General features: G+C 45.6%; 1 protein-coding gene across 1 annotated transcript in view; it reads right to left on the bottom strand.

The window, feature by feature from the left end:
- LOC139232507 (probable voltage-dependent N-type calcium channel subunit alpha-1B) overlaps window positions 1–16,852 on the bottom strand; it is a 958,198-nt gene that overhangs the window by 62,509 nt on the left and 878,837 nt on the right. The window contains exon 39 of the mRNA XM_070862825.1: window positions 4,479–4,606. Coding sequence (XP_070718926.1) covers window positions 4,479–4,606 — 128 coding nt within the window. The remainder of the gene's footprint in view (window positions 1–4,478; window positions 4,607–16,852) is intronic.

Below are 16,852 nucleotides of genomic sequence, written 5' to 3'. Positions count from 1 at the left end.
CATGCATTGTGAGGAACCAGACATAGTAGGGATTACTGAGACTTAGTTACAAAAAATCAGGACTGGGGATTAAACATTGCAGGGTATAACATATTTAGAAAAGATAAGGGAAAAGGGGAGGTAGAATAGCTCTACTTATTAGGGATAACATAATGGCAGTAGAAAAAGTGACGCAGCTATCAGCAAGACAGAAATAGAATCCTTGTGGATAGAGATAAAAAAATAAAGGATTAATAACACTAATGGGGTAGTCCACAGAGCACCAAATAGTGGAAGGGAGGTGGAGGAAGAAATATGCAACCAAATTAGGGAAATGAGTAAAAAACATAGAATAATAATCATGGAGGATTTCAACTACCCAAATATTAATTGGACAGAAGAAGTAGGCAAAGGGGATAAGGGAATAGAGTTCCTACAATGTGTACAAGACTCCTTTCTAACCCAATATGTAAAAAACCCAACAAGGGAGGATTCGCTATTGGATCTAGTAATGGGGAATGGAGAAGTAAAAGTAGGGGAACATCTAGGCAAAGTGAACATAATATAATATGCTTTAAGATAATAATTGAGATGGACATAGGTATGGCAAAGACCAGGGTAATAGATTGGAGAAAAGCTAATTTTGAGGGGCTGAGAATAGCACTGGGGAAAATAATATGCGTAAGGCCCATGCTTTCATGTGCCGTAGTAAATATGTCGACTATGTCCTGGAGTTCAGCCTCTGTATATGCGCAGACGCAGGCGTTGTCCACCTACTGTAGCTCGACGACAGAGGTTGGGATGGTCATGGATCTGGCCTGAAGACGGCGCTGGTTGAACAGGTCCCACTGATTCTGTAGTTTAGTTCCACTCCAGCAGGGAGCTTGCTGACTGTGAGGTGGAGTATGGCGGAGTCGCAGTGCGGATTTCACCCCCTACGGGGCACAACGGACATGATTTTTGCAGCGCGACAGCTACAGGAAAAATGCAGGGAACAGCGCCAGTCCTTATACATGGCCTTCTTCGACCTTACAAAGGCCTTTGACACTGTTAACCGCGAGGGTCTATGCAGCGTCCTTCTCCGTTTCGGATGCCCCCAAAATTTCGTCACCATCCTCCGCCTGCTCCACAACGACCTGCAGGCCGTGATCCTTACCAATGGATCCATCACAGACCCAATCCACGTTCGGACCGGGGTCAAACAGGGCTGTGTCATCGCCAACCCTCTTCTCAATAAGCATATAAGGAGAAGGGAATAGAGGGTTATGCTGATACGGTTAGATGAGGAAAGACAGGAGAAGACTCGAGTGGAGCATAAACACTAGCATAGACTGGTTGGGCTGAATGGCCTGTTTCTGTGGCGCATATTCTATGTAATCCCATGAAACTATCGCCTCCTTCAGTCAATCTGCTGGAATAATGAAAGTTATTTCATGTCACATGACTGTTTTTAGCGAATTACATTGGAGATTCTAGGCCGAGGACTAAGAGAGAATGTTGTTCTATAATAACCCTTTCCATAATAATGTGAAGTTTCAACACATGCCAGCTTTAACTAAAGCCTAATTTTTTTGGGGAAAAAACAGCTCTTAAACACATGACAGTCCGACATGTGAGATACAGTGGCCAGAATTTTTACGTTTCTGATCTGCCCGGAGTTGTGAGAGGGGATGGGGCGGTAGACTGTGGGAAACGTGCGTGTGATGTCATGTGCAGGTTCCGCGTCCAGACGGCAGCCTGATTGCCAGGCAGTCTTCCAGTCGGGCTGGGAACTCTGGACAGTAGGCCGCAACAAACCGATGGGGGTGGGAGTGCCAAGCTCTGGAGTGGGGAGTGGATTCCAAGCTTGGCGGGGGCGTCTGATCCCCAACTCTGGGTGGGTGGGGGTCTGATCCGTGACACTGTTGGTGGGGGTGGGGGGTTTGCATGGGGCGGTTTGATGGTGGTGAGCCTGGGTTTGGGGGCGGGGGGTTTGGGGAGTGGGAGGAAGCACTCCTGATCCTCCCGGCCTGCAAGGATTGCTCCCCGAGGCTCGCTGCAGCTACCGGGAATCCTGAGGCCCAGGAACCCCTGCTAGCTGCAGTAAAGCCTGCACAGCAGGTTAAAGCAAAGGCTTCAAGTCCTCATGATCATATTTTAAATGGCAGCCTGCCTCCTGGCGGTAGATTGGCTGCCCGTCCCCCATCCCGCCTGGGTCAAAGCCGAAAGTGGGCGGGTTGGAGGCGGGATTTTGATTTGTAATGCTTTAACTTATGCCCCACCGATTTTTTCAGGTTAAAATTCCCCCCAAGACTCTCCTGGATGACCACAACAGAAATTCCCAAAGAATAAAAATAACAGCTTTACATTCTTGTTTTTCTAATTTATTTCTTTGACATTTTCTTTTCTTACTTTCTCTCACATGTTAGCTGTTTCTAATTTTGCCCTCTCTCCTTGATATGTTTCTTTGATGCATGTTTTTATGTTTCTTGTTATTTTCCCTTCTAGTTCACTATTCTCAGTTTCTTCAATTTATATTTTCTTATATATTTCCATTTATTGTTTGCTTTAATTTTTTAATTCACTTTTTATGCATCTGTTTCAATTTCATTAAACAAAAAGTATTGCTACTATGAAAAGGAAATACTGCCATTTTGAACAAGGTCACATGGTTCCCTAACCTTTGACACTAAGGTTTGTCCTTTGTACTATGTATGAATGCAAGGTTTAAAGTTGTATTTTTACTAGGGTTACAATGCTGTAGAAGGTGTTTGGGAAACTCATGTGAAAAAGGTTCAAATGTTTGAGTCACAAAGTATAATTCAAAAACTTTTGTTTCCAGTATTGCTGTTGAAATAACTGGGATATCATAATTAAGAGTGGAACTGATTCCTATTACTGAACATGATCTCCGTTACCATTAATGCATTTAATTACTGCCCAATACTGTTCCTTCTCCATGCAGCATACAACTTTAGTTTCCTAAAGCTGCTGACTTGATTATCTACAGTCTCACTTTATTGTTATCTGGCTGCCCTGTCAGCAATCACTGACTTTGGCCACAGATGACTCCCAGCAATAATGGCATTCTTCTGGACAATGAAACAAAGTTCACAGTCAATCCCGATAACCGGGTGCAAGCTTCAGTTTCTCCAATGGCGAGCTGTTCTTGCAAGCACAATAAAAGAAAGGCATGCCAGATTATCAATCACCAGATAACTGCAAAACTTAACAACCTGCGGAAAACAAAAACTCATTCTCTGAATCGGTCACAACTTTTGGTCAAATAGTTGTTGACTTTTTATTGTTGAGAAATGATACGAGTTTGTTTTAAAACATAGTTCGTTTCAATATTTTAAAGCTCTTATTTGACTTCTACCTGATCAGTTGGCTTCAGGCAAGTCTTCCTTTGTGGAGCTCTTTGGAAATCCTTTCCTTCATTTACCTTAAGGCTTTTGTCAGATTAATTTAAGTGGTTTACAGTGAGAGTTCATGGATTAACTGATTGATCACTGCAGCCCTCAAGATATACTAATTCAAGATCGTAAATATAGTAATTTCTAAATTGTGTCTGCCGTGGCAGTTCACTAACAGGCTTTTGAGTGGTTAGGATGATGTGGAAGGAACATCCTATTTGCCTTCAAATGATGAACATGTGCCCCCTTCAGGCCAGACCATGAAATAACACTGGTGTCAGAAGCAGTACTCCTCACTAAACTGCTCAGTGGCTGTCCACACTGGATAATAAAGGTGCCGAAAATGAGCAGTCATAAATGGAAGTATCAAAGAACGAAATGGAGGCAGACAGGCAGTTGCAAATATTCCAGCTGACTGGCATAGCTCAAATAGACAGCAGGGCTATGCCATGGAGGGGCAGGGAACCATGGTCCCTCATATAATGAGTTCCTGATCTGAGCTGGGTCATCATAGGGAGGCACCAACTGGATGGCAGAAACCTTCCCAGTGAGAAACGCGTAGACCAGGTTACTGCAGGGTGCTCTTGTGCACGCCGTGGAAGCCAGTTTCAGGAGGGCATTGACAAAGATTTGGTTATTTGTGCACCTTCTGGGCTGGGGAATAGTGCATTGCACAATGAGGCCCCTAGCGTGAAGAGAAAAGGGAATAATAAGAAAAAGTTGTGAAAGTTTTATCAGGCCTTGCAACCCTTTGAAAACGCAGCTGGCACGATCATATTAAGATATTACTGCGAGCCGCTTGATCTTTGCTGCCTTATGGCTATATTCTCAGCCGACATTTTCAGTCATTTCTTCGGAATGGTGCTCACTTTTATTACAGTTTTTGATTATAAAGCCACTGATCAGGAAAGCCAGATGTGGCAGATTTCTATGAAAGATATCTTTTGCATATTTTTCCTCTCCAACAAATGTATACGGTTTGACATCACACATGCTTGGCAACATATTACAGGTACCTTCATCATCTTTTAAAGATTATACAATCATATTAAGTACCGCACACATTATGTGGTAATAATATCAATGATGTACAATTTTACATACCAAGCTCCAGGATCATAGTCAGCCCAGACACGAATGAATTCATCCAGGTGGTGTGGTCCCAGGATAGAGGAGTCTCGGGTTAAATACTCAAAATTGTCCATAATAACAGCTACAAAAAGATTTAACATCTGGGAAAAGGACAAAAACAATTACATGGAATGGCCATTAAATTCATGAAATGATATATATAACTGTTATTTAAAAAAAAACACGTTCAAAAGGAATTCCTGAAAACAATAGACCAGCCAGTTGTACATAGTCTATGTAGATGCAGTTTAATGTTAATAAGTGTGAAATTATTAAAATAATAGCAAGGAACTAAAAGACAGAACATATGATAAATGGAAATGCGATACAATGTATTGATGAGGAAAGCGATCCTGCAGATAAACCTATGAAACTGTTAGCCCAGCGATCAGCTGCTGTAGAAAGACAAGTTGAGTTGCATTAAAAGAGGGATACAGTACAAATCCAATGGGTTTATTCTGTTGCTGTGGAAGGCATTGACCAGGCCCCATCTCATTCACTGTGGGCACTTCTGGTCACCTAATCATAGCAATGGTTGTGAGAGGGTACAGGGACAACCAATAAAGGTGATTCTAGCTATCAAGAACTTAAATTATGAGGAAATATTAAAGACTTGTTTTCTTTGGGATAAAGAGCCTTCAAGATGAATCCGGCGAGGTTTTCAAGGCTCTGAAAGGAATGAACAATGGCGATCTCTGCAAATTGGTCACCAGGTTCAGGTTACTAACTGCTGGATAAGATACACCTCTGGCACTGCTGTGATGATATTTCAAAATATTCCTATTCATCACATACAGGTCTGACCCAGAGTAAAATGTATACTTTCTAATTTGATTGAAGCTGAGTAAAGCCTCAACAAAAATTTATAGTTTTTTTAATTTTATTTTTTGTTAAGATATCTTAAGACATTTTTGGAGCTGTAGGAATCCCTGGAGAGTGCCAATCATGAAGAAATAACCTACTACTTTATGACAACATTAAGCGCTTTTTGCTAACCTCTATTTTTTCCAATAAAATTATGTTTTAAACCAGGTGTTCCTGCAATTACTTTGGCAGGACATATATTAGAGTGAAAGCAGACATTTTTCCCAGTCTATATAAACTAAGGAAACTGTAGCCCCTAATTGGCTCTTTGAACCCACTAATATTGCCTGCTTCATACTGGTAACTGATCCCACAAGTCTGTTGGGTGGAAACATCATTCCAAATATGTTTCTGGAGATTGAAAGCATTCAGAGATGTGAAGGCTACTAGATGGGGTTGATCTATTAAAATAGGATGGGCTTTTCCTATTCCTAAATCAATGCATCGTTACTGTGCAGTAAAAACCTTTGCAAAGACTTATTTTAATTTACCATGGAGTCAGCTCTGAGGAATGGGCCTCCAAATCAATACAGCTACATCTGTTCCTACTGAAGATATATCTGTCGTGCATCAAAGCGCTTACATGCACGACAAAGGTCACTGCAATGAGATGAGAATGTTTCTGGACTCTCGAATTTTAGCTGGTGCCCGATTCATGGAACTGGCAAAAGTCTTTGATAACAAATTGGATAATTAGTAACTTCTTAGATATTCACGTGAACTGATTCCACTTCTGTGTAATCGCTGACTGGTAATGATGCTGTCTTTCTAAACTACCGTTAGAAGTCTAGCACTGTATTTAGACTGCCTCCTTGTGCAAGTGGATCAGCAGCAATTCCTGGATCTCTGGTGTTGCACCCGAAGCAGATGGTGTACGTTTCTGATGGTCAGCGATTTGCAAGGGTCCACTCGGCTTCTTGAAGCATCTGGATGTTACATTTGTCAATCAGCAACTCAGTTGCTCCAAAAATGGGAGGTGCTCCAGTTTCCACTATAAAGAGTGTGCGAGTCTACTCTCAGTTCTCCACTTAGTGTACTGCTCTTAACAACCTTGCTGAAAGTACTCTAACTTTCAAATCCAAATGTATACAGATGGTTGTTGGTGTGATAGTATTTTTCAAGAACAGCAATACTAGATAGCAGATAACAACAGCTTGCATCTATATAGCGCCTTTAACATAGTAAAAGCACCATAAAGTGCTTCACAGGTGCATTATCAGACAACATGCGACAACGAACTACATAAAGAGATATTAGTACAGGTAGCCAAAAGCTTGCTCAGATGTAGGGTTTAAGGAGTGACTTAAAGGAGAAGAGAGAGGTAGATAGGTGGAGAGGTTCAGGGAGGAAATTTCAGAGCTTAGGGTCTAGGCAGCTGAAGGCACGGCCGCCAATGATGAATAAAAAATTGGAGATGTGCAAGAGGCCAGAATTGGAGGAGCACAGACATCTTCGAGGGGTGTAGGGCTGGAGCAGGTGAAAGAGAAAGAATGGAATATGTTTTAAGAACTAACACAAGAAAGGTTTCAGATGACTTTGCGAAACTGTCAGTTTCTAACATTGCCCATAAATATATTATTCTTTCTCGACTCCATCACAAAAATCCTCCTCAATCACCTTCTCCCAGTGGCTGAAGATCCTCCCAGAGTCGCAATGCGGATTCCGCCCACTAAGGGGCACAATGAACATGATCTTCACCGCACGTCAAATTCAAGAAAAATGCAGGAAAGAACATCAACCTCTGTACATGGCCTTCTTTGACCTCACAAAGGCCTTCGACACTGTCAACCATGAGGGATTATGGATTGCCCTGCTCAAATTCGACTGCCCTCAAAAGTTTGTCGCCATCCTCTGCCTGCTTCACGATGACATACAAGCCATCATCCTGACCAATGGATCCACCACAGACCCAATACGCATGCGGACCGGGATCAAGCAAGGCTGTGTCATTGCACAAACTCTCTTCGATCTTCCTTGCTGCAATGTTCCATCTTCCCTTCAATAAGCTCCCCGGTGAAGTGGAGCTAATCTACAGAACAAATGGGAAATTGTTCAACTTCCGTCGCCTCCAGTCCAGATCCAAGGTCGTCCCATCCTATGTCATTTAATTATGGTACGCAGATGACGGTTGCGTTTGCGCACACTTGGCGGTCGAACTTCAAATCACCGTCAACACCTTCACCGAAGCATACGAGAGCATGGACCTTACATTAAACATTCGTAACACAAACGTCTCTACCAACCTACCCCCACCACACAATCTCCCGAGTATCAAGATCCACAACGAGGCCCTGGACAATGTGGACCATTTTCTATACCTCGGGAGCCTACTATCAACAAGGACAGACATCGATGACGAAGTCCAACACCGCCTTCAGTGTGCCAGTGCAGCCTTCGGTCGCCTGAGGAAGAGAGTGTTCGAAGACCAGAATCTCCACCCCGGCACCAAGCTCATGGTCTATAGAGCAGTAGTGATACCTGCCCTCCTATATGCTTCAGAGACATGGACTATGTACAGCAGGCACCTCAAAGCACTGGAGAAGTACCACCGCAAGATCCTGCAAATCCATTGGCAGGATAGGTGCACCAACGTCAGTGTTCTCGCCCAGGCCAACACCCCCAGAATAGAGGTATTGACCACGCTCGATCAGCTTCGACGGATGGACCACATCGTCCGCAAGCCAATACTAGACTCCCAAAACAAGCCCTCTACTCAGAGCTCCGACACGGCAAGCGAGTCCCTGGTGGGCAGAGGAAATGCTTCAAGAACACCCTCAAAGCCTCCTTGAAGAAGTGCAAAATCCCCACCTGGGAATTCCTGACCCAAGGCCGCTTCAAGTGGATGAGAAGCATCCAGGAAGGTGCCGAACACCAGCCGACAGCACACAGAAGCCAAGCGCACACAGTGGAAGGAGTGTACGACAATCCAAGCACCCCACCCACCCGTCCTTTCAACCACCGTCTGTCCCACCTGTGACAGAGACTGTAGGTCCTACATTGGTTTCTTCAGTCATCTGAGAACTCATATTAGTGTGGAAGCAAGTCATCCTCAACTCCAAGGGACTGCCTAAGAAGAAGGATTCTTTCTGATATATATTTCAAACTTTAAGTGCTATAGCAGCTTGGTGGAAATGGAACTGAGTGCTAAGCGCTTGTATGTCCCTATCAGATGGATGAGATGCACTTGCAGGTGTATCACATGACTCAAATTACAGTGCAGTCAGATGAATTTCTGTTCGATCCAAAGTAGATGAATTCACCTATTGCTAAACATCAAGAATACAAATGCAAGGTTTTTCTCTGCAGTGAGTAAATTGTTGGATTATAGTTAATTTGATGTGCAAATACGTGGAATCAACATTACAGCGTCCCTGTCTTTAAACCGTTCAGAATCCATTTGGATTGCTAATCAGACTATCAGTTCTCAAGGTCGTCAAAGAGAAAACATTGAAGAAGTAGCTTCTTTTGAATATATTGTTAGAAAATTCAATTTCCCCCCTCCCCAAATAACAATGAACCCAGACACTGCGAATTTGCTCTAGTACCAGGAAAACACTTGTGCATTGTTATGACATTCTTCTGGACATTATTTCAGTGGAGACATTAATCAGTTTAAAATAAAAAGTTGCACATCCTTTAAATTAATGGATAAAGGAATGCCGTACGAACACACTGTTCATATGCAAATGTGACAACTATCACTTTCTAGGTGATAGTTTTTGCTTAATTTCCCGTGGATTGTTAAATGTGGGAATGGGCATCAAAATTTGACATAGGGCTCAGTTTTGGCCGAGCCCGTTTTTTAGCGTACTTACCCGAGTTTGCGCCACTTAAGTACGTCCGGAGATGCTCCAGAAATTTTTTTTCCAACTTTGCCGCTGTCTGGCCTCTTCTCTGCAGCCGCACTGCGTGGCCAGTCGTCTCGGGGGGTGGAGCCTGCGTTCTGTGTTGGAAAATGTGCCGGGACGTCTGCACATACGCAGTGGAGAATAGTGATGGCTAGGCATGCGCAGTAGCGCTCCGAGTCTGCGTGCCTTCCGTGCTGCAGATATGAGGAGCCCTCGCATGAAGTGCAGTCTTCAGGGCTGGTTCCAGGGGCCTCTGCTTGCAGTGCGATAAGCCAGGACGGTCATACTGACAAGGGCTGCACTGAAGAAACCTCAGCCATGCACTCGAGTCTTATCCAGCCTGCCTCTGAGCTGAGGGCAGTCTCTCGGTGCTGGGCACGACACTACGGCAGAAGTGCAACGAAACCAGACTTCAAAAGCAACTAACAGTAAGTATTTTATTCTGAAGATTCTTAATTGGAGTTGCTTTTAATTGTGATCAGTCTGGTGCTGCATGTCCTGATAGCTCTGCTGCCTACACTGGAGCTGAGTGTGCAGGGAAGGTGTGATCACCACACATAGGCTGCAGACCACAGAGCTTCTCTTCTCCCAAACCAGCCTCTCCGTTGAATTGCTCCCTCCCGCCCCTAGCCCAGGCCGAGTGAACTCCCAGTGCATTCTCCCGCCCCTAGACCAGGTGGAGTGGCCTCCCACACCGGCCCGTTGCCTTCCCAGGCCGAGTGCAGAAAGTTAAATTGGAGTTTGATGCTGAAGGTAAGACTTAAATTTTTTATTTCTTCTTATTTTAATTGCACGAAGGAAGGATGGTTTTGCAAGTCTGTTCCCTAAGGCTTGGTTGGTTCAGGTCCAGGTCCTCTCCGCTTCCCACCCCTAGCCCAGGCCGAATGGCCTCCGATGTACCTACCTGCGCCGATTTCTTTAACTCTCCGCAAGGGTTTTCTCAAGTGGCCACATACACTGGCCTAAGTAGAAATGGAGTAACTATTAGCTGGCCAAAGTTGCCTAAATGGCCAGAATTGGCGTAGGTGGCTGGTAACGCCCCCTTTTGAGAAAAAAAAAACGAACCTAAAAAAAACGTAACCAAGTGAGTTACGCTGCTGCGAATTGATTGGGGAAACTGGGGATTTTTAAATTAGGCCAGAAAAAGCAGCTTACTTAAAAAAAAACGGAGCAATTCCGAGGGAAAATTGAGCCCATGAATACTGCCTACAGAGGAGCCTATTAAAGGGCTGTGAGCATTTCTTTGTAAATGGTCTCTAATTTCATCATTTCAATCTTGTAAAAGTTATGCAATCTTGGCAATCAGTCACAAAACACAGGAGTACCGATGACATTTGTTTTTTTTTAATTCATAAGCTCTGCCAAAATATCTGCCTTGCATGTTTCCTAAACCAAGCAGGGAAACGAGTAGGTAATGGCCGAATGTCAATTCTACGTTTAAAGCTGTTTTGAATCATTCTAATTCAGTTTCACTAACGAATGTAATAAACATGATGTGGTGGCAACATCTAGAGCTTTCGGGCATAATTCTTCGTACTCTGTCATCAATGCAGCAGGCAAAACGGTTACTTTTAGAAATTGGACACAGCTGGCTGAGAATCTCGCTAAATTATATTCGACATGAAATATTTTTGTGTCAGCTTTTTATTCGATTCTGTTTTGAATGTTCTCTTTTCTCCTGTGAAAAGCGCCATTTTACCAAGTGATGTCTGTTGTTCATCAATGTTGTTACATTTGAGACTTCTGCTGTGATTGCATGGTAAGGTCATGCAATTCTTAAAAATCCAACTCTAGACTTTAAAAATTCTGCTCTGATCCTGAGGCCAGTTGTCATGGCTTAGCCTTGCTGAAAGAAATTGGAATCTGCTACAATGTGCTAAACTGTCAGTTAAATAAGTTCTGCCCTTGCCCTGGTTCTCAATGTATTGGGCATCATTTTGACTTTGGGTAGTCGGTTAAAACGTGACAGATATGGAACGGTTGCTGAACCGATATTGCCCATTTTATACTATCATCCAATTTCAAAATTACCCCCAATGAGCTTCCAATGCCAGCCAAGCCAGCTAGGAAACAGAAAGGTTTGCATTTACATAGTGTCTTTCACATTCTCAGAAGACCCAAAGCGCTTTACTGCCAATGGAGTTCTTTTGAAGAGTAGTCACTGTTGTAAAGTAGGAAACAGAGCAGCCAATTTGCACACAGCCAGTTCCCACAAGCAGTGGGATAATGACCAGATAATCTGTTTTCGTGATGTTGATTGAGGGATAACTATTGGCCAGACACCAGGGACAACTCCCCTGTTCTTCAAAATTGTGCCATGGTATCTTTTACATCCACCTGAGAGCAGAACAGACCTTGGTCTTATCTGAAAGATGGCATCTCCAACAGTGGAGCACTCCCTCAGTACTGTACTGGAGTGTCAGCCCGGATTACGTGCTCAAGTCTCTGCAGTGGGACTTGAACCCACTACCTTCTGACTCAAAGATGACAGTGCTACCAATGAGCCATGGGTTGCACCTGCGATTCATTTTTCCAGAGAGAATGGAAAGACGAAAAAATGTGCCTTTCCTTTGCAGTTCCAATCAATTAGTACAAAAGCAACATTAGGAAAAGTGTGGCAATGGGTTCCCTTAAATCATTCTGTAAAATGATTAAAAAGTGGTTTTCTGTCTTTGAGAATTCTTTAATCTGATTGGCTGCTCGGCTTACTTGATGACATCACTGTTGCTGGACACCACAGATCCCTTATAGATGGCGCCAGAGATAAAGTCGCAGCAGATCTGATGCCTGGCATCTAGCAGTGTTACTTGAAGCTGGGAGGGGACTTTCCCTCCAAAATCGCCTCCTTTACAGTGGCTGAAACTGGAATCCCATACCATACCATTCAATGGCACAGCCTGTTCATACTCTGACACACTGTGCTGCTGGGGTACCTGTCATATATTTAACTGTCATTGAACCCTGTATAAACTGACCTAAGTTGTACACTGTGAGAACATTGACCACTAGGTGGTGAACTTGTGGGAGACACTCCTAACCTAGTCTTTCAGGTATAAAAGGGGAAGCTCCACCCACCTTCATGACTTCAAGGCTGGGAAATAAAGGTTACTGGTCACAGAGTGACCTTCTCTCAAGTATGGCCCTCGTGTGCACTTGTACTATATAGTAAGAACATATCATTGGCGACGAGAAACTGGGATTCAAACCACGCGAGCATGGCCACGAGCAGCACAGATGAGAGGTATTGTGTTGGTGATGATTGGGATGATTTTATTGAGAGACTGCAGCAAAGCTTCGTCACTAAGGAATGGCTGGGACAGGATTCTGCCGACAAATGCAGGGCTCATCTCCTGACAGTTTGTGGATCCAGGATGTACTCCCTGATGAAGGACCTTCTAGCGCCAGAGAAGCCGGCAGATAAGACTTTTGAAGAGTTCAGTAAGTTGAGCGGGGAACATTTTAAACTGACGAGCAGCATGCACATGGCGAGACACTGGTATTATACACACCGGCGGCGAGAAGGGCAAAGCGTTCCAGACTTCGTGGCAGACCTCCGGCGACTGGCGAGCCTATGTAAGTTCCCAGATGCATGCAGAGCGGAGATGCTGCGAGACTTTTTTATTGAGGGCATCGGGCACGCTGGGGTTTTCAGGAAACTGATCGAGACCAAAGACTTGACCCTGGAAACAGCGGCTTTGATGGCCCAGACATTTATCTCAGGGGTGGAAGAGACCAGAATGATATTTGACAAAAATCTTGGTTTAAATGTAGCAAATGGACAGGGAGTCAACATTGTTAATGTGGCACACAGTTCCCCAGGCAGACAGGGGCAATCGGAAATGCCCGAGCATGTAGTCAAATCCAAAGGGGGAATTCAACAGAGACAATGGCTAGCTGAACGGCGATTCATGCCATTGCAAGGGACAATGCGGCTAGTAATGGGGCCATCAACACCTGTTAATGGTGTGCTTAAAAACAGTTACACAGACAGTCAGAGACGATCGACTGGTCATGGGTCTTTTGTTTCCAACAACGGCTCATGTTGGAGGTGTGGAGGCAAACACACAGCCAGAGCTTGCAGGTATCAGCAATACACCTGCAGAAATTGCATCAGCGGTCACTTGGCGCATATGTGCAGGAAGCCTGCGGCCAGGATGAGGAGGACGAGGAGGACGGGCCCGATGTAAGCCCTATGGGGCCAAATGGACACTGGGGGAAATCGCTGGAAGCTGAATTTCAGCGAGTTCATGTGGAGCACATATACAGTTCATACACCTGGACGCTACCGATAATGATGAAAGTGCTCCTCAATGGCATCCCAGTATCAATGGAGCTAGACACGGGGGCCAGCCAGTCCCTGATGAGTATCAAACAGTTCAACGAGTTGTGGGCGTCCAAGGCCAGGAGGCCGAAATTATAGCCAATCGATGCACAGCTACGGACATACACAAAGGACATTATTCCGGTGCTAGGCAGTGCCACAGTAGTCGTGACCCACAAAGATTCGGAGAACAGGTTGCCACTCTGGATTGTTCCGGGGGACGGTCCCGCACTGCTGGGGAGGAGTTGGCTGGCTGTCATGAACTGGAAATGGGGCGATGTCAATGCAATCTCTTCTGTGGAGCGAATATCATGCTCACAGGTTCTGGACAAATTTGACTCACTATTTCAGCCCGGCACTGGCACTTTCATGGGGACCAAGGACGCCAAGCCAGTACACCACAAGGCCAGAGCGGTGCCGTACGTGATGCGGGAAAAGAAAGAAGGCGAATTGGACTGCCTGCTGAGGGAAGGCATCATCTCGCCAGTCGAATTCAGTGACTGGGTGAGCCCGATTGTGCCGGTGCTCAAGGCGGATGGGTCGGTCAGGATATGTGGTGATTACAAGGCCACCATCAATCGGTTGTCACTCCAAGATCAGTACCCGCTACCGAGAGCGGAGGACCTCTTCGCGATGCTATCCGGTTGCAAACTTTTTTCAAAATTGGACCTCACCTCAGCTTACATGACCGAGGAGCTGGCGAGTGAGTCGAAGAAGCTGACCACCATTACGACACACAAGAGGTTGTTTGAGTACAACAGATGTCTGTTTGGGATTCGCTCGGCCGCCGCGATCTTTCAACGCAATACGGAAAGCCTCCTCAAGTCGATTCCAAGGACAGTGATTTTTCAAGACGACATCCTCATCACGGGTTGTAATACTGAAGAACACCTCTGCAACCTGGAGGAGGTGGCATGCAGACTGGACCGGGTAGGTCTGCGACTGAAAAAGGTGAAGTGCGTCTTCCTAGCTCCAGAGTTGGAATTCCTGGGGATGAGGGTAGCAGCAGACGGGATCAGACCTACTGTGTCCAAAACAGAAGCGATTCAGAGAGCACCCAGACCCCGTAACACGACGGAGCTGCGTTCGTTCCTCGGGCTCCTGAAATTTTTGATAACTTTCTTCTCAAATTGAGCATGCTATTAGAGCCGCTACATGTGTTCCTACGCAAAGGTCGCGAATGGGTCTGGGGAGACAGCCAGGAAAGGGCTTTTGATGGAGCATAACGAATTTCGTGCTCTAACAATCTGTTAACACTATATGACCCATGTAAGAAACTTGTTTTAACGTGCGATGCGTCGTCCTATGGGGTCGGGTGTGTGTTGCAGCATGTTAATGCCAAGGGTCAGTTACAGCCAGTAGCTTATGCCTCCAGAAGTCTGTTCCAGGCAGAATGGGGCTACGGGATGGTAGAAAAGGAAGCGCTTGCGTGTGTATATGCTGTAAAAAAAAAATGCACCAGTACCTGTTCGGCAGGAAATTTGAGCTGGAGATAGATCACAAACCCCTAACGTCCCTTTTGGCCGATAACAAGGCCATAAATGCAAATGCATCGGCCCGCATACAGAGGTGGGCACTCACGTTAGCCACTATGACTATACAATTCGGCACAGACCGGGCACTGAAAACTGCACCGATGCACTCAGCAGGCTCCCACTAGCCACCACCGAGGGGGCAACCGAGCATGCTGCTGAGATGGTCATGGCTGTGGAAGCTTTCGAAAGTGAAGGCTCACCCATGACAGCCTGTCAGATCAAAGTCTGGACAAATAGAGACCCGCTACTGTCTTTAGTCAAGAATGTGTCCTCAATGGGGACTGGGCAGCCACGTACGGGGCATGCCCTGAGGAATTCAAACCATTTCACAGGCGCAAGGATGAACTCTCGATTCAGGCCGATTGCCTACTATGGGGAAACTGATTAGTCATGCCCCAGATGGGCAGAGAGATGTTCATCAGAGAACTCCACAATGAGCACCCGGGCATTGTCATGAAGGCGGCAATTGCCAGGTCGCATGTTTGATGGCCAGGGATTGATGCAGATCTGGAACTTTGTGTTTGCAGATGCAACACATGCGTCCAGCTGGGCAATACGCCCAGGGAAGCCCCCCTTAGCCCATGGTCCTGGCCCGCCAAACCATGGTCACGCATCCATGTGGATTATGCAGGTCCTTTCATGGGAAAAATGTTTTTGGTTGTAGTAGACGCCTACTCCAAATGGATCGACTGTGACATTCTCAATTCAAGCACATCCTCTGCCACAGTAGAAAGTCTATGGGCAATGTTCGCCACCCATGGTCTACCGGACGTCTTGGTCAGTGACAATGGCCCGTGCTTTACAAGCACTGAATTCCAGAACTTTACGGCAAGAAATGGTATCAACCATGTCGGAACGGCACCATTCAAGCCGGCCTCAAACGGCCAGGCGGAACGAGCAGTGCAGATAATCAAACAGGGGATGCTCAGAATCGAAGGGGGTTCCCTACAAAGCCGCTTATCATGCCTCCTGTTGGCCAATAGATCCTGACCACACTCGCTCACAGGGGTCCCATCCGCAGAGCTGTTAATGAAAAGGATGCTCAAAACCAGGTTATCCCTTTTGCATCCCACCATGAAAGAAATTGTTGAGAGCAGGCGCCAGTCACAATGTGACTGCCATGACGGGAATGCGAGGGCGCGATGTATTGATGTCAATGACCCTGTCTTTGTTCTCAACTACGCTGCAGGGCCTAAATGGCTCGCAGGCACTGTGATTGCCAAAGAGGGGAATAGGATTCTGGTAGTTAAACTTACCAGTGGACAAATCTGCCGCAAACACGTGGATCAAACAAAAAGGAGGTTCAGCAACCCCATAGAAGAAGCAGAGGAAGAACACGATGTAGAGTTCACTCCTCCACAGTTGACCAAGTGGAGGAGAGCCCAGTCACTGTGGGCAATCCGGACAGGCCTGAGGCACCGCAAACAGCAGACACTCAGGCCAGCACCCAACAAGCGGAGCCCCAACTCAGGCGCTCTACAAGGGAGCGTAAACCACCAGAGAGACTTAACCTGTGATCCCAATAAGACTTTGGGGGGAAGGTGATGTCATGTATTTAACTGTTAATGAACCCATGTATAAACTGACCTAAGTTGTACACAGTGAGAATATTGACCACTAGGTGGTGAACTTGTGGGAGACATTCCTAACCTGGTCTTTCAGGTCATCCCCCTGCAAAACAGATACACTGCTTTGAGTACTGTTGGGGAGGATGACTCATCAGGGGAGGGCAGCAGCAGCCAAGTTCATGGCACCGTAGGTGGCTCTGCTGCAAAGGAG

Source organism: Pristiophorus japonicus, chromosome 20, assembly GCF_044704955.1.
Source record: "Pristiophorus japonicus isolate sPriJap1 chromosome 20, sPriJap1.hap1, whole genome shotgun sequence".
Lineage (NCBI taxonomy): Eukaryota > Metazoa > Chordata > Chondrichthyes > Pristiophoridae > Pristiophorus > Pristiophorus japonicus.
Note: the sequence above shows the minus strand (reverse complement) of the source record. Positions and strands in the feature narration are given on the sequence as shown.